This window comes from Polyodon spathula, chromosome 1 (genome assembly GCF_017654505.1).
Source record: "Polyodon spathula isolate WHYD16114869_AA chromosome 1, ASM1765450v1, whole genome shotgun sequence".
NCBI classification, from domain to species: domain Eukaryota; kingdom Metazoa; phylum Chordata; class Actinopteri; order Acipenseriformes; family Polyodontidae; genus Polyodon; species Polyodon spathula.
In genome coordinates, this window is record NC_054534.1 from 27,350,945 (window position 1) to 27,373,238 (window position 22,294).

The following is a 22,294-nucleotide window of genomic DNA, read 5'->3' on the forward strand; positions in this document are numbered from 1 at the left end:
AAAAAAATAACTATTGACCATGCCCAAAGAGTTGAAAAGGAAAGTTTTGAGTGAGGAAAAGAAGGGTTCAATTCTGGCTTTACTGGCAGAGGGATACAGTGAGCGTCGGGTTGCTTCCATCCTTAAAATTTCAAAGAAGGCGGTTCATAAGAACAAGGTCAAGAAGCACACATTGGGGACAACAAAGCTACAGCTGGCAGAGGGCGAAAATGACTCTCCACTGACCGGGATGACCGCCAACTCATTCGAATGTCACTCAGCAACCGTAGGATGACATCAAGTGACCTACAAAAAGAATGGCAAACGGCAGCTGGGGTGAAGTGCACGGCGAGGACGGTTCGAAACAGGCTCCTAGGGGCAGGGCTGAAGTCGTGCAAAGCTAGAAAAAAGCCCTTCATCAATGAGAAGCAAAGAAGAGCCAGGCTGAGGTTTGCAAAAGACCATAAGGATTGGACCGTAGAGGACTGGAGTAAGGTCATCTTCTCTGATGAGTCCAATTTTCAGCTTTGCCCAACACCTGGTCGTCTAATGGTTAGACGGAGACCTGGAGAGGCCTACAAGCCACAGTGTCTCGCACCCACTGTGAAATGTGGTGGAGGATCGGTGATGATCTGGGGGTGCTTCAGCAAGGCTGGAATCGGGCAGCTTTGGCATGAATCAAGCCAAGTACAAGGTTGTCCTGGAAGAAAACTTGCTTCCTTCTGCTCTGACAATGTTCCCCAACTCTGAGGATTGGTTTTTCCAGCAGGACAATGCTCCATGCCACACAGCCAGGTCAATCAAGGTGTGGATGGAGGACCACCAGATCAAGACCCTGTCATGGCCAGCCCAATCTCCAGACCTGAACCCCATTGAAAACCTCTGGAATGTGATCAAGAGGAAGATGGATGGTCACAAGCCATCAAACAAAGCCGAGCTGCTTGAATTTTTGCACCAGGAGTGGCATAAAGTCACCCAACATCAATGTGAAAGACTGGTGGAGAGCATGCCAAGACGCATGAAAGCTGTGATTGAAAATCAGGGTTATTCCACCAAATATTTATTTCTGAACTCTTCCTAAGTTAAAACATTAGTATGGTGTTGTTTAAAAATGAATATGAACTTATTTTCTTTGCATTATTCAAGGTCTGACAACACTGCTTCTTTTTTGTTATTTTGACCAGTTGTCATTTTCTGCAAATAAATGCTCTAAATGACAATATTTTTATTTGGAATTTGGGAGAAATGTTGTCAGTAGTTTATAGAATAAAACAAAAATGTTAATTTTACCCAAACACATACCTATAAATAGTAAAACCAGAGAAACTGATAATTTTGCAGTGGTCTCTTAATTTTTTCCAGAGCTGTGTGTGTGTGTGTGTGTGTGTGTGTATATATATATATATAATGCAGACAAAATACAGATACAACAATAAAAACTAAAACATATATACATACATATTAATTATAAAAATGCCATCTCAAACAAATGTGTTTTTAGTCTTGTTTTAAAAACAGATAGTCTCAGCTTCCCTCATATGTGCTGGCAGCTCATTCCAAAGTTTGGAGGCTCTATAACAAAAAGTCCTTCCCCCCCATTTAACAATTTATTTTAGGGATTACCTGCAATCCCATATCAGGGATATATGAGTGTGGCAATGTGGTGAGTGGATACAGGTGAGTGCAGTGCAGAGCTGGTATAAATCACACAGAATTACGAACAGGTGCAAGGGTGTTTATTGAAATGGTTTACAATGCCAAATACCTGTAAATAATAGATGATGAAAGCAATACAGCAGCGTGTATCACTTTAGGTTTGTATAATCCCATGGGTTTGAACCGCAACCTAAAGTCCAGTTTTATCACCCACACAAAACACAAAGACACAGACAGTTCGTACGGTGCATGAATTAAGTGATTCTGGTGATAAAGATTTCCTAGTGGAAAGTGAAGTGCTCGTGTCCGGATTTAATGCTGGCCTGCGGCTGCAGCTCCGGATCGTGCTAGTAATCTTGAAAACATATGAAACAAACAAACAATGTTTACAAGACAGACTAACAGAACACTCATGGTTTCTTTTAAATGCAGGGACTCATTTTAGGTTATTTTCTAACCATTTACAAAGGATCAGAATACTTTGCTACACCCCTATTTTATACCCTCACTCATGACCCCTTGGTTAACGAGCGCGTCCGCTCCTCCAATCCGCGGATGCCACGTCGTTTCCTGTTCGGGTCATTGAGTTCAGGTACTGCAGCTCCGCCCCTTTTCTAGCCGGCCGACTCCAGCTACCCACGGGAATAAAGTGTCATGCCTTTTAGTCCAGGGTACTCTGTTCCCTTTATCTAGTACCCTCTCAGGTCGGGATAGAGATCTAACACCAAGCGTCATTTGATCTCTGTCACATATCCCACTGCCCAGGTGAGCTGAAGGAACACTCGGCTAAATCTACCTTTCCTATTACTTCCCCCTCCTGGGGAAAATAATCAGCATTTTGGTGGTCTTTCCCCGCACGGTGTACATGAAGGGCTGCAATACCAGATACCACCGAGTTATTCAGGCATTGCTGTCCTTCATTGTGCTTAACCACTTGAGTGGGGCGTGGTCAGTGACGAGATCAAATGAGTGCCCCAAGAGGTAGTATCTCAAAGAGTGAGTAGCCCATTTGATGGCCAAATACTCTTTTTTGACAACGAAGTAGTTGTGCTCCCGTGGGAGCATTTTTTTCCTAATGTACAGGATGGGATGTTCTACTCAGTTTACCATTTGGGACAAGACTGCACCTAAGCCGACATCCAACGCATCGGTGTGGAGAAAGAATCTCTTGGTGAAGTCTGGTGCGATTAGGGTGGGGGCCTGGCAAAGTCTCTGCTTCACAATATCAAATTGTGTAACAATTCTTCTTACCACTTAATGGAATTTGGTGCGCTCTTTCTGGTGAGGTCAACTAAGGAATTAACCACTGTGGCATACTCTAGGATAATAACTGGCTAACCCTAGTAGTGACCCCACCCAAGCCTTGGTCTTGGGGATTGCCACATCCACCAAGACCTGGACCTTGGTGACAATGGGTTTCACCCTGCCATTCCCCACTATAAATCCCAAATATTGTGTCTCTTTCAACACAAAATTAGTTCTATTGGGTTCGTCAGAAAAAACATAATTGAATTCCTCAATTAACATACGCAGCTCATGTTGCTGATCAGGAAGTAACTGTTCCCCATCGAAATGTCCTTTGTGCTAGAGGTCTCTAGCTCAGGGCCCAAATCATCCTCTACACTGCCTGGGACTATAAATAAGGGCTTTAATAAATTTATGTGGTAAATTTCACACTCGCACATCTTTATGAAGTCCTACCCAATAAAATCGAGCCAATATTCGCTCCTTTGTCTTGTCAGCTCCGAGGTGCCCCGCAAAAGGGATATCATGCGTTAGCCTCATGACCACTAGCTGACAAGATGGGGGAACCAATAATTGTGTTACAGGCTGTCAGGTACCCGTGGCAAGGTTTACCCGATACAGTAATTGCCACTTGATAATGAAATGTGGAAATACTAGCGCCCCAGCACCTTCAACATCCTTACCTTCAATAGACCGGACCTGTCCCTAGGTGTGCACTAGTGAGGGGTTGTTATTTTGGCCCCACACTATGTCCGCACTTGAGTGCCACATGTCCGGTATATTGAGAGAGGCGGGAGTAACTTCACCCTCTCTGTCACACTGCATTCCGACCCCCTTTGACTGGCATTTGTTACCATTATAGCATTACACCACCAGCCCCCAGCCTTGTCTCATTAATGCTCCCCCCCATTTCCGCATCCTTCATTCTTTATTTGTTTTTTTCAGGCAGAACAGAGGAGAAAACATTGCATGTGACCACGTCACACTCCATCGCAGACGGGCACGACTTGGCCTGATACCCGGCTGGTGCCAAAAAAAACAGGTAGGGGGAAAAGGAGGGCATAGGGGTTAGATATTTGTCCCGCTGCTTTTATGGCAACGGGGCTGGGGAACCACCTCTACCCCAGCTGGGGGACAACCTTGATCTCCATGGAAGGGAGGCAAGGTTGCCCAACGTGGCCGGTGGTCTAGGAGGTCATTGACCTGGTCCCGGTGGTGGAGCAGAGAGGAGGTGGTGCTTGGATGCTTCGCTGAACTGAAGCGGCGAGTAGCCCAGACTGGGCTAACATCAGGGAGTCCTCAAAGTCCTTTGCCAGTTTCACGGCTTGTTCCAGGGTGTCAGGGTTGTGGCGCCGTATCCAAGTTTGGATATCGGCGCCGACCACATGGCAAAACTGCTCTATTACAATGGCCTCCCCCATCTGTGCGCTTGCTTTTAGTGTGGGGATAAGCCAGTCTACCATGTGGTCACAAAGTTTTTGCGCAACCACCCTGGTCACCTACCAATAAAACATCCACATTACTTTCTGTATTGCCAAATTCGTCAGCTGTCACCCATGATCTATTCAAGTTAGCATCCTCTCTATATAACCCTTTTATAATAGGACATGCAGTGCTTGACAATGAGTTTGGTTCCTCACGATCATTTGAGACCAATAAAAGTTAGAGATCTTGTTTACAGTATCTGAAGTTAACCAGGTGTTGTTTACCTCACGAACATTGTTTTCTATAAACTGCTCACTTGTATATATCTCTCTGAGTGTTACGATTTGATTTCAGCAACTTTCTGCGTTAAATGTATTCATAAGAGAACATTTCTGACAAAACTTCCAAAAATTGTGATGGCTCAACAACTCCACAGCACGCACTGCAGATTCCATATTTATTATAATACTCGCCTGATAAATCGTAAAATTTTCGTTCTCTCCTCAGTTGATCCCCAAATCTGAGAGGCTGCAAAATGCTTCCAAGTCGCAGACAAGCTCTGCACTTGTCGCGCCGTGCTTGCCTGAGCTGTAGTTGTTATGAAGCTGTCAATCCAGAACTTTCTCACAAGGTCTCCGCTGTCACCAGAGGTTGCAAGTAGTGTAGGGAGATGGAGTTGACACAGCATCTCATTTGAATTAGTCCAGCACAGGAGTACACACAACAGTTAAAGTCCAGCACAGAATCAAAAAGAAAGAGCAAACGCGCATAGCGCTTGCATGCGTTGTAGTTGTTATGAAGCCGTCAATCAAACTTTCCCACGAGGTCTCCGCTGTCAGAGGATGCAAGTAGTGTAGGGAGATGGAGTTGATTCAAGCTGTAGTTTCAGCGATTAGTGTAGATGAATAAAAAGTGCGTGAGGTACACAGGTACACTTAACACAGCACCTCATTTGAATTAGTCCAGCACAGGAGTACACACAACTGTTACAGTCCAGCACAGAATCAAAAAAGCGATTATGTTTATTATGTAGAGAGATTCGGTCATTAGCCAAAGCCATTTAGTTATTCTTGGTAAACGTCGACATTTAACAGTAAATCTTAAGATTTGCCAATATTCTGATTAAGATTTGCACATATATATACTTATATATATATACATATACATATATATATATATATATATATATATATATATATATATATATATATATATATATATACACACACACACACACACACACACACACACACACACACACACAGCCTCCTCAGTAAGGTCCAGTGAAAAAAATATTGCATTGTAAGAATATGCATGTGTTAGCAAACCCCATAAAACTGAAAAAAATAAAAAATAAAATAAAACTTACCACCTATTGAGAAAAACAAAATACAGGAAGGAGATCCAGTGAAGTAAAAAGAAATTGTGAAGAAGAAATGTGAAAGATTTGGTTAGTAATCCTCATGCAACTTGCATGAACGAACACTCCAATTAGCAAAAGCAGAATGAATTTCACTTACAACATGTCCTAATCAAATTCTAAAAGAAATTACCCAGAATATTCTTTCTAAAATAAATATGTGCCACTATATTTTAAGGAAGCTTATTGATCTTTATATAAAATAATGATATAAAAAGGACCCTAAGATTCCTCCTTCTGACCTGTAGTACAAAACGACCTGTTAAAGAGCTTATAGGAAGCTCTGACCAATAGAAGGAAGATGCTGCTGCAAAGAAACAGATGGGTATGGGGAGGGGGGGGAGGGGGGGCCTCTGCACAGAAACAGCAAATAAAATGTTAATATATTACTGCGAATACATGAAACCCCTCAATATGTAAAACATGCCGGGAGTAGAGAGACACTTATTCAGTTTGGGAACTCATCTGGGATATTCAATACAGATAGGAGTCAAGGAAACTGTATTAAAAATTAAGCATAGCTGGTCTTTGCAATAGACATACTACCTTACCTAGAATTATATTTGCTATGAAAAAAAAGTCACACACATAAAACTCAAGTGAGTTACACCAATGCTGTGCTGATTTGTCATGGATTCTTTGAATGTCTGATGGTTCCTTTAAGTTTTGGTAAGTGTAATATTTATGACCAAAAAATTTCATCTTTTCACAAAGCCTGTGAACATATTGTATTGTATATGGTTTTAATCTTGCTCCCTCTGTCCTGTCTCTCTATGTTTCTATGTACTGTGTGTGTGCATAAAGCACATGAACACATCCACAACCAAATTAGAGATAATAATGACTGAACAAACCATGCCATCTGGTGGCACACACCTTGTACTGCAACTGGTAACAGTTAGAGAGAGAAAAAAAAAAACATTAAGAGCATGTTCTGTGTATATTTTGAATGTTATGTTGTATTGCATGCAATATTGAATTTTAAAAGATTTGTATTACTTACATGGCCATGAAGGTCAGTATTTAGCAGCATCAAAGCACAAGTAAGGCAATGAACTCCATCTGCAAAATTAGATCATTTCAACTGTCAAGCCAATCCATGTACTAATAGGTTTACTTACCAATTCCTGCCACAAGGCATTTTAAAAGATGTCTTTGTTTTTCTCCTACCTTACGTTATGGCGTTTGATTTCTGAGTGGTAGTTTTCTGAGCAGGTTTAATAACTGTTCTCTATATACTGTAGTAGCTAACCGAGCTTGTTTCAAGGAGGCCTTGCTTGACCTTTTGTCTATACTATGTCGATAGTAACTTTGCAATACACCAACTTTAGCCCAATATATATCACATTGATTGCAACATCATAAAAGGAAAAGCATACAAAATATAAGACAACAATTTCCAATTTCTCTGCATAACGATTTACCATTTAGACAACAGCAGCGCACTTGAATTTGAATGTGCTCTTTCACACATGTTGCAGTTTATGTATTCCCACAGAGAATGGGAATATCAGCAATTCAAAACACAATTTACAAAGCAATTGTAAACTACTGTAGACATAAATTCTAGTTTCTGCAGTCATTACCTCACCCAGACATAGAGGGAGTCATAAATCAACAAGCTTGTGGAAAAGGCTAGAATACCTTGCAGACAAGACACTTTTCTATTCTACTGCAACTGACTAAATATGTATTTTGTGAAATATTCCTGACAGGTTTTTTTGGTAGACAAATATAGCAGTTCAGTATTTATTTTGAGGTTGCCTCAACAACAGGTTAGCTGTACTTCACTGAAAAACTGTTAAATTGTAACTCTGAATTCATTCAGTAGTCAAATACAAATAAAACATTTTTCACCCGTTCCACATTCTTAAAGACAAATTCCAGCCGTGGATAGCAAATCTGAAAACACCCAGTGTAGTCAGGTACAAGCAGAAGGAATGAGGTGAGAGGAAAATAGTCTACTGAGGGAGGCACATGCATTTTCCCTAAAAGTTACACTTCATAAAGAGACAAATTGATTATATTTTCGACCTGTACTCTATTGTACAGTTTAAAGTACACAGAACTAACAAAATAATTGTATAGTAATGTATTGCAATGTTATGTTAACTATTCTTTTATTTATATATATGTTTATAGCATTTGTAAACAACTAAATTGACAAACGTCTTTTTCACTCTTTTCCATGTTGCACGAAAAACATTCTAAATGTATTCCATTTATTTTATTTAAAGGAACTCAAAACCCTTAAGCTTCATGCATTGGCTCACATCTGAGAACCAATCAATGCTTTTCCTAGGACTGACATGTTTTAAATGTCATCTTTCTTCAGTCTACCTCTTGAGGTGGACCAGAAAAGCACTTTCTTCACTAACAGATTCAAATAAATGACCATCAAAAAATCGAAATCAAACAATGTGTGCATTTTTCATAGAAAAGCGAGAGGTTAGGGTAGCATGTACATTAATAAGATGACTATTCCATCAGAGGAAATGTTGCTTCAAGTAGATCAAACAAACACTCACTCTGGAGTACTGACAACTTATTTAAAGACATGTTATGCAAGTTCATTACCTTGTGAAGAAATTGAGCCAGGGTTACAATGATAGTATCTTTTGGAATACTGGATTAAAACCCGCTCTCTCTCCTGGGTTTCACCCATTAGTGCAAATGCTTTCAAGAAGCGTCTGTGAAAATAGAAAAAACAAGTTATTAATCAATTCTGTATCCCATCTTACCATTTATCATACACATTGTGAAACAGGTATATCCCTGTTCTGCTTTAAATCAGGTTACAAAATTATTTAAAACAATGTTAAGTGTAACGTAAAAACAACAACAACAATATACTATTTGGTTGATCCTCTTACACAGACTGGCATGGTAACACATCAAATAATATAAGAATGTGTAGAACTAAAGGAATAATTATTCATAGTAGTTTACCTAAGAGATTGGTCCAATGTCATTCCAGTGAAGTCAAAAAATGAGAGGTACTGTTCAGCCACAAGCTTGCTGAAGTCATTGCTGTTGGCAAATGAAACACATAGGATTTCTTTTCTTAACATAATTAAGCAGCAAGACAAATACAAAAGCTTTGGTAAAGCAAAAAGTCAGTCAAGTTATAAAAAAAATAAATAAAAAAAAAACAGAATAAGGTCAATGTTATGAATTGAAAGTCTCTGGCTTTTGGCACTGCTTTTGTCCCCCAAATTTGTATTACAACAATGCAATGTATTACTAAACAGAAATGTGATAACTTTTAAAAAACAAACAAAAACCCTAACAATTTATTTAAAAAAAAAAAAAAATTCTGCATTGTATCAGAAGATTCTAGAGGAGAATGTCTGGCCATCCATCTGTGAGCTGAAGCTGAACCAAGTGGGTAGGCGCAAGACAATGATCCTAAACAAACAAGCAGATCTACAAAATAATGGCTGCAGAAGAAGAAATTCTGCGTTTTAGAATGGCCTAGTCAAAGTCTGGACCTAAACCCCATTGAAATGTTGTGGCAGGACCTGAAGCGAGCTGTCCATGCAAGGAAGCCCTCAAATGTCACCGAGTTGAAGCAGTTCCATAAGGAGGAATGGGGCAAAATTCCTCAAAACCGATGTGAGAGACTCACCAGGAAACGTTTAGTTGAAGTCATTGGTGCTCAAGGGGGTGCCACCAGTTACTGAATCTAAAGGTTCACATACTTTTCCTCACATGGATATTGAATGTTGAATCATTTGTAGATTAATAAATGTTGAAAAAGTATCATGTTTTTGTGCCATTTGTTTAGTCAGGTTAACTTTACCTATTATTAGGACTCAGATTAAGATCTAATAACATTTTAGGTTTGAAATATGTGAAAATCCTAAGGGGTTCACAAACTTTTTCTTGGCACTGTATATAAAGTAATATAAAACAGCTCCTGGTCTGCAGTGGTCATGGTGTGCTGTCAACCCAGCTCCATACAGACTTTACTTTTCTGCAACACTGTCCATTATGCTCACTTATTACGTATTATGTATTCTAAAGTGTACATGATTATCCACTTAACATAAACAAATGGTATTATTCTGTTCTTGTTTTGGAAAGCAAATGAGAGCACAGCATCTCAGGTTAGGGAGGAACATTAAGGAATCACAACACTGTTTAAACTGTATTAAGGAAAAAAAAAAAAACAACTCTTAATTAAAAACACATAACTAAAGTTGCACTTACTTTTTTCCCAAGTGCTTAGCTACATCCGAGCGCTTGAACCCCTCCAAGTTGTACAGCCGCTTAGCTAGTCTCCTCGCTGCCTCCACGTCGCACCTGTTGCTATTGCCGAGAGTGTCGGTGCTGCCTTTCAGTCGCTCAGTGCTGCCCATCTCAAAGTCAAATTCCAAAAACCTTTCCTTCAGTCCAGCATCACTACAGCAAGAGGAGAAAGGTTCTCATGAACTACTCCTTAGGTTAAAGCATCATGGACAGCAAAATATACCTTCTTCTCTCTTAGTTAAATAATAATAATAATAATAATAATAATAATAAATAATCCTTGTGAACTGTAATTCAAGATTAAAAATCCAAACCAACTTTACAAAAAGACAAGAGGAAAGACATGATTCCACAGAACCTCTCCAGAGCTACCATGATGAAAAAGGTGATGGCACAGATCAACAGTACAGAATATTATAGAAGACAAATTAGCCACTGTTTAATTACCATTTAATAAGCAGTGTGCCAGCAAAAAACAATGATAAAACCAAGTTAAAACAACTGGAGTTCTTCACATATATATGAACATGTAAATGTGACCTACAGATGGACAGACAGACACCCCAATTTATTTATTTATATATATATATAATTACACACACATATATATATACATATACATACATACATACATACATACATATACACACACACACCACTTAAACTCAAAATCAATTATTGTAAGGTGACATTAGTTTTATGTTGGGAAATATTTTTAAGAAAAATAAAAAACTGAAATATCTTGCTTGCATAAATATTCAACCCCCACACTAATATTTGGTAGAGCCACCTTTCGCTGCAATAACAGCTTTAAGTCTTTTGGGGTAAGTATGTACCAGCTTTGCACACAGTGATTTTGGCCCATTCTTCTTGGCAGATTTGCTCCAGGTTGTTCAGGTTGGTTGGACGACGCTTGTGGACCGCAATTTTCAAATAGTGCGATAGATTCTCAATGGGATTGAGATCAGGACTTTGACTGGGCTACTGTAGGACATTCACCTTTTTGTTCTTGAGCCACTCCAATGTTGCTTTGGCCTTGTGCTTGGGATCATTGTCCTGCTGGAAGGTGAATTTCCTCCCAAGCTTCAGTTTTTTAGCAGACTGAAGAAGATTCTCTTGCAGTGTTTTCCTGTATTTTGCTTCATCCCTTCTTCCTTCAATTGTAACAAGATGCCCAGTCCCTGCTGATGAGAAGCATCCCCACACCATGATGCTGCCACCACCATACTTCACTGTTGGGATGGTGTGTCTTGAGGCATGGGCAGTGTTAGGTTTGTGCCACACATAGCGCTTTGCGTTTTGGCCAAAAAGTTCTATCTTGGTTTCATCTGACCGAAACACCTTTTCCCACATTGCAGCTGGGTCACTGTCATGCTTTCTGGCAAACTCCAGACGTGCTTTCAGATGGTACTTTTTTCTTTCTTGCCACCCTCCCATACAGACCAGTGCTATGCAGAGCTCTTGATATGGTTGACTGGTGCACCATTACTCCACTCCCAGCCACTGAACTCTGTAGCTCCTTCAAAGTGATTGTTGGCCTCTCTGTGGCTTATCTCATAAGTCTGCTGCTTGTTTGAGCTCTGAGTTTTGAGGGACGGCCTTTTCTTGGCAGTGCCTGGGCGGTGTGATGCAGCTTCCACTTCCTGATTATTGATCCAACTGTGCTTACTGGGATATCCAAACACTTGGATATTATTTTGTACCCTTTCCCTAATCTATGCATTTGTATTACTTTATCTCTAACTTCTGTAGAATGCTCTTTGGTCTTCATTTTCTTTCAGATTCACAGCCTTACCAATGATCCTTCAACAGTGGGGTTTTTATCCAGAAAATGTGACAGCAACTTTAATGGTTCACAGGTGGAGGCCAATGGTAAGGTAATTGTGTCCTCATTAGGGCAATTTCTTTCATCGGTGCAAACTGGGAGCTTCCACAGCACAGGGGTTGAATACTTATGCAAGTAAGATATTTCAGTTTTTTATTTTTCTTAAAAATATTTCCCAACATAAAACCAATGTCACCTTACAATAACTGATTCTGAGTTTCAGTGTTTAAAAATATAATATCAAACAGAACGAAATTTCAGTGTACCATTTGTAATTCGGTAATATGAGAGAATTGGTCAGGGGTCTGAATACTTTTGCAAGGCACTGTGTGTGTGTGTGTGTGTGTATATATATATATATATATATATATATACACACACACATACACACACACACACACACACACACAAAGCTAAGCTAAATAATGTTAATCCCAAGTTTCATGGCAATGGGATAAACGGTCTTCAAATACATAAATGTGTAAAGTGTGATCTACGTCTGTCTTCACCATATCACCTTTGTAGGGGATTTCACCCCCAGAGGGGAATAATTAATGTCCAACAGCGTTAAGCACCCAAAAGTGTGGTAATTTAACCAAGCAGAAGCACTTCTGATATTTTTGGGATTCATAAAAAAAATATATATAAAATATATAATGAGCAAGCACCATTTGAAAACTAGCTGCAACACTGTCATGCAGAAATATGGCATCATTCCAGTGCTAGATCTGTATTTCACCATCTGGCTTACACATCAAAAATTGTGACATGATGAAAACAACGAATTAGTGAAGGGCCCTTATAATACATATTACAATTTACTGTCAATGACCAAATTCCTGAAAATGTGAAATATCGGGGGAGCACTGTATGTACTATTTGGTGCCACACAAAGTAACACCTCAATACAGTAATTAATAATGCAATGAACATGTTCTCAGTATTCCCAATCTTTTTTGTATAAAAAAAAATTAAAATACTCAGCTATGCAGAAGTGGAAACTATTTACTAACGACTGTAATCACTAAGAAAGAAGTGGTAGTAGACTGCCTGCCTGTGTCTGTTATCCCCAGTAGAATGATCATATGCAGAACTAAATTACAATCACAACAGTGGAACTGTAGAGGTGGAGGGCAGGTTAATTAAAAATGCTAGACCTCTACTGTCCCCATTTGATTTTTCTAAAATCATTATTAATAGGATTTGAGTGCCACTTGTGTCCATTTGCAGGAATTACTGTTTAAAATCAAAATTGCCTCATTAATCATCAACCAGTGCCACTTTTTCAAAGCCAAATACCACATCTTGAAATCTAAAGGTAATTTCAGACAATAGATTTAATCAAAAGTGTTGTGTACTGTATAGTACATTAACAGACTCAAGTCACAATTGATTGTACATTGATACATCAGACTAGATGAACACTAGGTTACTTACAGAAAACCACAATATTAGGTCATGGTCCTATATATATATATATATATATATATATATATATATATATATATATATATATATAACGGTTATCAACATTGAGGTTTTAACAGAAGAAAGTTGAGGTTAGTGAAAAAATATATCCCCCAGACATGTGTGAATAAAGTTTACACTACTGTAGGCAGAAGTTGTAATGAATCCAAATGAGGGTCAAAGTCTAAATCAGACCATACACAGTGCCTATAGAAAGTCTACACCTCCTTGAACTTTTTTCAAATTTTGTTGTGTCAGTGCCTCAGAGTTTCATGCATTTAAATGAGGATTTTTTTCTACCACTTATCTACACACCATACTCCACACTGTTAAGGGGAAAAAAGGTTTTATTGAGAAAAAAAATTATATATTAAACATACAAAACTGAAAGATCATAATTGGATAAGTATCTACCCCCTTGAGTTAATACTTGGTGGAAGCACCTTTGGCAGCAATTACAGCTGTGTCTCTGCCAACTTTACACACCTAGATTTGGCAATATTTGGCCATTCTTCTTTACAAAACTGTTCAAGCTCTGTCAAGTTCATTGGGGAGCGCTGATGGATAGCAATCTTCAAATCATGCCACAAATTTTCGACTGGATTTAGGTCGGGACTCTGACTGGACTACAAGGACATTTACCTTTTTGTTCCTTAGTCACTCATGTAGCTTTGGCTGTGTGCTTTGTTTCATATTCATGCTGAAAGGAACTTCCATCCCAGTTTCAGCTTTCTTCGAGAGGGCAACAGGTTTTCCTCAAGGACTTCTCTGTACTTTGCTCCATTCATTTTCCCTTCAATCTTGACAAGTGCCCCAGTCCTTGTCGATAAGAAACATCCCCATAACATGCGTCACAGTAGGGATGGTGTTCTTTGGGTGATGCGCTGTGTTGGGTTTGCGCCAAACATAATGCTTTGCATTTAGGCCAAAAATTTCCATTTTAGTTTCGTCAGACCACAAAACTTTTTACCATATGGCTACAAAATCTCCTGAGTGTTTTTTTACATACTTCAAACAGGAGTCAAGGTGGGCTTTCTTGAGTAATGGCTTCCTTCTTGCCACCCTACCATACAGGCCAGATTTGTGGAGTGCTTGGGATATTGTTTTCACCAGTCTTGGCCATAAAAGCCTGTAGCTCTTGCAAAGTTGCCACTGGACTCTTGGTAGCCTCTCTGATCAGTCTCCTTGCTCGGTCATTAGTTTGGAGGGACGGCCTGATCTAGGCAGGGTCTTGGTGGTGCCATACACCTTCTGCTTCTTAATAATTGTCATGACTGTGCTCCAAGGGATATTCAAGGCCTTTGATATATATATATTTTTTATACCCATCCCCTGATCTGTGCTTTTCACAGCTTTGTCTCTGAGTTCTTTTGAAAGCACCTTGGTGCTCATGGTTGAGTCCTTGCTTTGAAATGCACTACCCAGCAGAGGGAACCTACAGGAACTGCTGAATTTATACTACAATTTAACACAGGTAGAGGCGACTTGGTGTGTGATTTTGAAGGCGATTGGTTACACCTGAGCTAATTTAGGATTGCTATTAGAAGGGGGGTAGACACTTATCCAACCAAGCTATTTCAGTTTTTATTTTTAATTAATTTTCTACAATATTTTTTTTCACTTGGAAGTTGTAGGGTAGGATGTGTAGATAAATGAAAAAAAAAAAAAAACAGTTTTAATGCATTTTAATTACAGGCCATATGGCAACAAACAACATTTTGAAAGGGGGTGTTGACTTTCTATAGGCACTGTATTTGGCCAACATTGGTCAAATGATAGTATATGCCATCAATAAAACAATAATCATTAATTGTTAACTAGATTCTTGTCTGCAGCTCTTTTCAAAGCAGAAGGTACAGTAGCAGTAACCTGGACCTTGTTGAATACATGTGGGTGCTATTGTTTAACGTCTCTGTAGTTCTCCAATTGCTAGTAATGTACACTTGAGAACATCATTTTGAAGATGTTTTATCCCACTTTGTCTCTGGGAATAATCATTGAGCTTCTACATGTAGCAAACAATGCATTTGTTTTTCTTGATGTTTACAAATAATCTGTATAATACAAGCTTTGGAAGCACAAAGACAAAGGAAAAATGTTAACCGATATAGTAATGATTATATCCAGTGTGTGTCGCAACCATGTTTGTAAAACAGACCAATTATGAAGCCTCTATCCTCAGACAGCTGGCCACCATACAGTACTGCCAAACTTGGATTAAAAAATTTTTCCCAAACATATTTGTTCTATAAGATAGTTGTCAACAAATATTTGTTTATCGCCTACTATATTATATCTCATCGTAGCATAAATACCTGAGGCTGTTGTGTGTTTTTTTTTTTTTGTTTTTTTTTGTTTTTTTTGCTTTTCAAGTTCGAGTTTATTCTCACCCTCCCTTCAAACATTTCTTCTACTCAGCAAATAAGTGATCCAAGTTATGTTAATGCCAAGTTTACAAATAGCAGCACCCAACTAAAAAAAAAAAACCTTCACATTCTACTTTAAAATTACATACAAGAAAAATGATTTTACAAACTACTTATTAGCTGTACATGGTATCATTTCCAAGTATTGACTTCTCCCTAGACCACACATCAGGGAAACACAGGGCTCCACTGGCAGTTATCCAACAGCCCAATGTCAGGGGTCTGACTGCACCAAAATCAAAGAACCAAGTCTGAATGCTGACTCTCAAATGTGTGATTTAAAAAAATATATATATTTCAAGCTGAAGTTGGGCAGAGCTATAATACAAACTGTCTGGACTATGTCAGGCTATTGTGCACATCATTTTATTATCAGCCCAACATTTTCAAAAGGAAACCACACTTTGTAAGGAGAGCAACTTTAACTACCATTTACTAACTATGCCTGTAATGCTGTGTTTCTATTTGCCACTGGGACTGACTTGAAATCATTTTGAAATCATACTTTTTCATTTTTAGCAGCTGATCAAGATCAAACTGATTTCAACTGGGAGTCCCCAGTAAGGACTCCAGGCTGGCAGAGCTTGATCTCTCCAATAAGAAAAAATAAACTGTACTGCTTGTGACAAACACTGACAGGTCGAAACTTAAATGTACTACAGCATTGAGTAAGCTGCTGAAAAATATTTTCTTTAAACTGTTCTCTCTCTCATATGGACTTGATGAATTCAGACAGCTGGCTATGGTTAAAAAAATAAGCCTTTATTTTTTTCTTTTAACCTATGTATTGCTTCCTTTAGAAAGGACAATCAACTAACCATATAGAATAATTACTGTAATTAATAGCAATTCATCCCCCAAATGACTTTAAAACAATTACAATTTTAAATAACATTAAAATCAAAACCAAGTTACAAAAAATGGTTCAATAAATCACTAAGACAGACATGCTGTCTACATGATTTTAAAGTTTTATAGCTTAAGAAAAAATAAACTACTTTGCCATACAAACTTAACCAACCAGCTCAAATTAGTGAGGCTTACTATAAACAATTTTTAAAAAGTACCCTAAACTTTTAAAAGGCAAGTACTACAGGTTATCAAACTTCAAACGTGTCTTCAGTTCATTCTCCAGCAGATAACATGTTTAACAAACGTAGTGTGAATGCATGCGATTTAAACATTCATCTGTCAGACAAAATAAGTTCTAATTAAATGCAGCACTGTTCCTAAGGTTTTAGGTTCGCTATCTGCCAAAATGGACCAAGCAACTCTTAAATTCACGCTATTGGTAGTCACATCACATTATTACAAATTATTAAAAAAAAAAAAAAAAAAGAAGAAACACAAATGTTTATTTAGAGTTGGAGGTATTCGAACTTAAAAAATAAACAAACTTTCATTTATAATCTACATGTGTTATAGAAATGTGACACTAAAATATTGCCGGTTACTTTTTTTTTTTTTACGAGAAACTTGGCAGCCAAAGTAAAACCGAGCAGCACAGCAGTTGTAATTCTCTGATACCCTCTGTAATAAATACTTTTAAAACGTGTTTTGCATTATTACATGCAAACGTTTACCTGTGTTCCTAAGGATATCCAAGCCATACACTACGTCTTCCTCAAACACACATCCAGTACGCCAACACCACACTTCGTTTTTGTTTTTGTTTTGTTTTTTGTTGTTTTTTTCTTTTTTCTTTTTTAGTTTTTAGGTTTTTTTAGTTTTTTTTTTTGTTTTTTTTTATGCTGATTTGTTTATTTCTGCTTAGTCAAACAAATTAGCTTCGTATTTAAAAGCATACTTTGGAGGTTGGAGGCGTTTACCCCATCAGATTTCAGAGAATACAGTTCATTTCCATTTGGTTGCAAACTTCCTCTTCTGTGAGGGAACGTCTCAGCTGCTTCTCTGGTCGTAATGTGAAGGCATTTCCCACAAGCCACTGCATCATACACAACAACCAGGCAGGGAGCGCCAGCGTTTTTAAACTTCAAGTGAAACTTTGAACATCCTGCCTCTTTCCGATTAAGCCACTCCACTTCCATTGACAAGGCTCAGAGAGCAGCGTGCTGTCTCTGTATTGCGATTTAGCACCTACAGCAGAAATAATGCCGCTATACAGTTCAGGCTATATGTTCAGGGCAGTGATGTTAAAAACGTTTATATTTTGTCTACTGTCTAGTCACACTGTAACAATAACTCGTTATGTAAAATGCATGTTTAAAAAAATCCTGAAGACGATGTAAAGCATAGTGGACCAGGGGCCTTTGTAAATACTGTTTCTGAACGATGCATTATTATTATTATTATTATTATTTATTATTATTATTATTATTAGTTTACTGAATATGCTGGTACAGTATCGTTGTAAAGAAAATGCAATAATATCTCATCTGATCGATAATAATACATGTTTTAATGGAACTTTTAAGTATAGCAAAGTATGGTATGTCACAAATAATTATCCAGCAAACAAAATAAAAAAGCATCATGCAACCTATGGGGAGTGCTGTCCAAGCTAGTTTATGAATTGATAATATTGGATTTATCTTTAATACAATATGGATGGGTCTTTATTCAAAATGAACGTGTCTAATGCAACAATCATATATATTATTTTTCAAACGTATTACATAGTATGATAGCGCTCATCTTAAAAAAAATGGATGCAAAATAGAAAAAAATTACCTTAAAATTAGCTAAATCATACAAATGGGCCTAAACAGGATTCAACAGACATGTGATCATTAACAGTGTGTCAACAGACAAGTCCCTTTTTGCAAATATAACTGATAGTAGTTCCATAAAAAGCAAAATTACTTAATTTGCTTGGCCGTCATTTATAGGCAGCATTTCTATACTATAGACCCTTATAGTACTTTAACATTTAAAATACATGTGTGATGTCACAACTTTTTACTGGAGAAATGCATACACATACAAAGGCAGAGATGTGTTATAATGATTCAGAAATAACACGCAGTGATAGGTCAGCTTATACTACATACTGGTAGAGAAACTTCAGGGACCTGAACATCCTTTAGGGGAGTGATGTCACTGCGGTCTGGGAGTCAGTGGAGTAAAGCCTGGGGCTAGACAGCAAAGCAAGCAATCCTACACCCAGTCACAATAGGGATCTTACTTCTTTGACATCACAAGTGACCTTCTGAACTGTTTTTGGTTTGTGCACAGCGAACAGAAGTTGGATGAGAACACACTAGTGGTGTTTGAAATTCTTGTGCCTTAAGACTTTAAGAAGGGAGTTTCTATGCAAAGGGAATCAAGTAGTTACAGTGCCTATAGAAAGTCTACACCTCCTTGAACTTATTTCACATTTTGTTGTGACAGTGCCTCAGAGTTTCATCCATTTAAATGAGGATTTTTTACCACTTATCTACACACCATACTCCACACTGTTAAGGGAAAAAAAAAGGTTTTATTGAGAAAAAATATATTAAAAATACAAAACTGAAAGATCATAATTGGATAAGACTCCAAACCCCCCTGAGTTAATACTTGGTGGAAGCACCTTTAGCAGAAATTACAGCTGTGAGTCTGTTGGGATAGATCTCTACCAACTTTGCACACCTAGATTTGACAATATTTGACCATTCTTCTTTACAGAACTGTTCAAGCTCTGTCAAGTTCCTTGGGGAGTGTTGATGGAGCAAGTGGCCACAAATTTTCGATTGGATTTAGGTCGGGGCTCTGACTGGGTCACTCAAGGACATTTACCTTTTTATTTCTTAGCCACTCCAGTGCAGCTTTGGCTGTGTGCTTTGGGTCGTTGTCATGCTGAAAGGTGAACTTCTGTCCCAGTTTCAGTTTTCTTGCAGAGGGCAACAGGTTTTCCTCAAGGACTTCTCTGTACTTTGCTCCATTCATTTTCCCTTCTATCCTGACAAGTGCCCCAGTCCCTGCCAATGAGCAACATCCCCATATACATGATGATGCCACCACCATGCTTCACAGTAGGGATGGTGTTCTTTGGATGATGCGCTGTGTTGGGTTTACGCCAAACAAAACACTTTGCATTTAGGCCAAAAGGTTTCATTTTAGTTTCGTCATACTAGAAAACTTTTTGCCACATGTATACAGAATCTCCTGAGTGTTTTTTTGCATACTTCAAACGGAATTCAAGGTGGGCTGTCTTTAGTAATGGCTTCCTTTTGCCACCCTACCATACAGGCCAGATTTGTGGAGTGCTTGGAATATTGTTGTCACTTGCACACTTTGACCAGTCTTGGCCATAAAAGCCTGTAGCTCTTGCAAAGCTGCCACTGACCTCTTGGTAGCCTCTCTGATCAGTCTCCTTCTTGCTCGGTCACCCAGTTTGGAGGGACGGCCTAATCTAGGCAGGGTCTTGGTGGTGTGTGGCAAACTGCCCGCCCCTGTGTGTATTTTGTGTTGTGTGTTAATGTTGGTGTGTAGTCATTGGTACACTGGATATAAACGGGTCTGTGTAACACGAGTGTATAAAATGTGTATTCGTATTTAGGCACGAGGATTGCACATCACTGCATAAAAGCAGCATGTTTTCACTCACTCTGTGGTTGTGTTCGATGAGTGGAGAACGGGATTGGAGACGGAGGTAATAATAAAATAATAACGTAAAGTAAAATAGAAGCTCACTGTGTTTGTCTGTTTGTTTTGGTGAATGTGCTGTGTCCTGTGTTTTTTGTTTGTTACAACCTTTTTATTTTCTGTTCTGTTAATTCATTAAAAGCTGAGCGGTACCAATCACTCAGCTCCACCCAACTCCACCTCTCTCTTTGTTTATTTCCTGGTTCCTGTTTCTGGTCTGACGTCCCCCACTCCGGCCGTCTTTGTGACAGGTGCTATATACCTTCTGCTTCTTAATAATCGTCTTGACTGTGCTCCAAGGGATATTCAAGGCCTTTGATATTTTTTTTTTTATACCCATCCCCTGATCTGTGCCTTTCAACAACTTTGTCTCGGAGTTCTTTTGAAAGCACCTTGGTGCTCATGGTTGAGTCTTTGCTTTGAAATGCACTACCCAGCAGAGGTAACCTACAGGAACTGCTGAATTTATCCTGAAATCAAGTGAATCACTACAATTTAATACAGGTGGAGGCCTCTTATCTTGGTGTGTGATTTTGAAGGCGATTGGTTACACCTGAGCTAATTTAGGATTGCTATTACAAGGGGGGTGGACACTTATCCAACCAAGCTATTGCAGTTTTTATTTTTAATTAATTCTCTACAAATTTCTAGAATATTTTTTTCACTTGGAAGTTGTGGGGTAGGATGTGTAGGTAAATGAAAAAAGTTTAATGCATTTTCATTCCAGGCTATAAGGCAACAAAAGGTGAACATTTTGAAAGGGGGTGTAGATTTTCTATAGGCACTGTACGTAAATAGATAGTGTTAAAAAACACAGTTGTTAAATCTAATTACGTCCTGGCATTGTGGGGGTTAATCAGAGAGAGGTACTGCTGGTCTAGAAGACTGTTGAGAAAATGGAGAGCTAGCTGGGAGTGATTTTAAGATGACAGGTATAAACAGGCAATTGTGAAATAAAGGAGAATATAAAAACTAAAAAGAAAACTTTGTTTGGTATAAGCTACTCTTTCAACTTAAACAATCATCTGCACAGACAGTGGTAGCTCAACATAATGATATGTATCCTCCTTCTCCCTAAAGTTTAAGGAAATGGTCACTAATTTAGTTAGGCTGGCCACTTAAGTTGGCCTGAAGTTGGAGTGGGATAAGTCTTTCCAGCGAGTATGGTCCTTACTGTCCCCCAGATTAGGTTTATGCTCAGCCTTCTTAAGATTTATCTCAGTTTGTGTCAGAAAAGTCATGTGTCTTGCATGCATGCAAACCATTACACCCAACCTGTTACTGTATGACAGTGGCATTTAAAAGACTTAGCTCCTGAGGATCTATTAAAACAGGAAGCTATTCTGTTAATGTTATGACACATAAGTGGTCAATCCTCAAACCCGTCACTTTTTAAGGAGCACGTATCTATACTTAATCAGAGTACCTGCTGCATCATTGCTGCATAACGCAATTACTAGCTACTAGGGATAACAAGGCACGCAGACAACTTACAATGCAGAGGAAAGATTCATTTTCTTAGCCCTCAGACATGTGAAGTTGAAAAAAAACTTTTTCCAATGCTGTCTAGAAAGCAAGCACAGATGTGTGAATCATGGCACACGGAAAGGTACTGTATGCGAACAGGTACCGGTACCAGCAGCCCAGTGCATGGCCTGGGGGTGTTTAGCAGCTTTTCTTCTATTGTGCAATTCATCCCCCTGGTCAGGTGTCAGCTGTTTAGTGGTTTCAGGTAGCGTTATCAGTAAAACAAGTAAAAAACATTTAAAAACACCTTTGGGGAATGTACACATTCTACACTGGTAGTCTAAACTATGAAAAAAATCTACAGACACAATCAAATTGTTCTTTAGTTTAAAGCTGATCAAGATTGTGCGGAACTGCAACAGCTTCCCTATTTTTTTTTCTATAGGCAACCGTTCCACTCCATTGAACTGTGTGTAACATTTAGCTCTATAGTTCCCTCAGGCTGGGGCTGTATAGTGACATTTAATTGAAGCCACACGCTGCCCT

The 22,294-nt window shown here is 38.7% G+C and overlaps 1 protein-coding gene across 3 annotated transcripts in view; it reads right to left on the reverse strand.

Annotated features, from left to right (window-relative positions):
• LOC121316683 (PH and SEC7 domain-containing protein 3-like) overlaps positions 1-22,294 on the reverse strand; it is a 126,096-nt gene that overhangs the window by 51,021 nt on the left and 52,781 nt on the right. For all 3 annotated transcript variants that reach the window (XM_041251745.1, XM_041251753.1, XM_041251761.1), the window contains 4 exons: positions 9,938-10,129; positions 8,675-8,755; positions 8,303-8,415; positions 6,729-6,787 (listed from right to left, as the gene is read on the reverse strand). In XM_041251745.1, the coding sequence (XP_041107679.1) occupies positions 6,729-6,787; positions 8,303-8,415; positions 8,675-8,755; positions 9,938-10,129 (445 nt within the window). The remainder of the gene's footprint in view (positions 1-6,728; positions 6,788-8,302; positions 8,416-8,674; positions 8,756-9,937; positions 10,130-22,294) is intronic.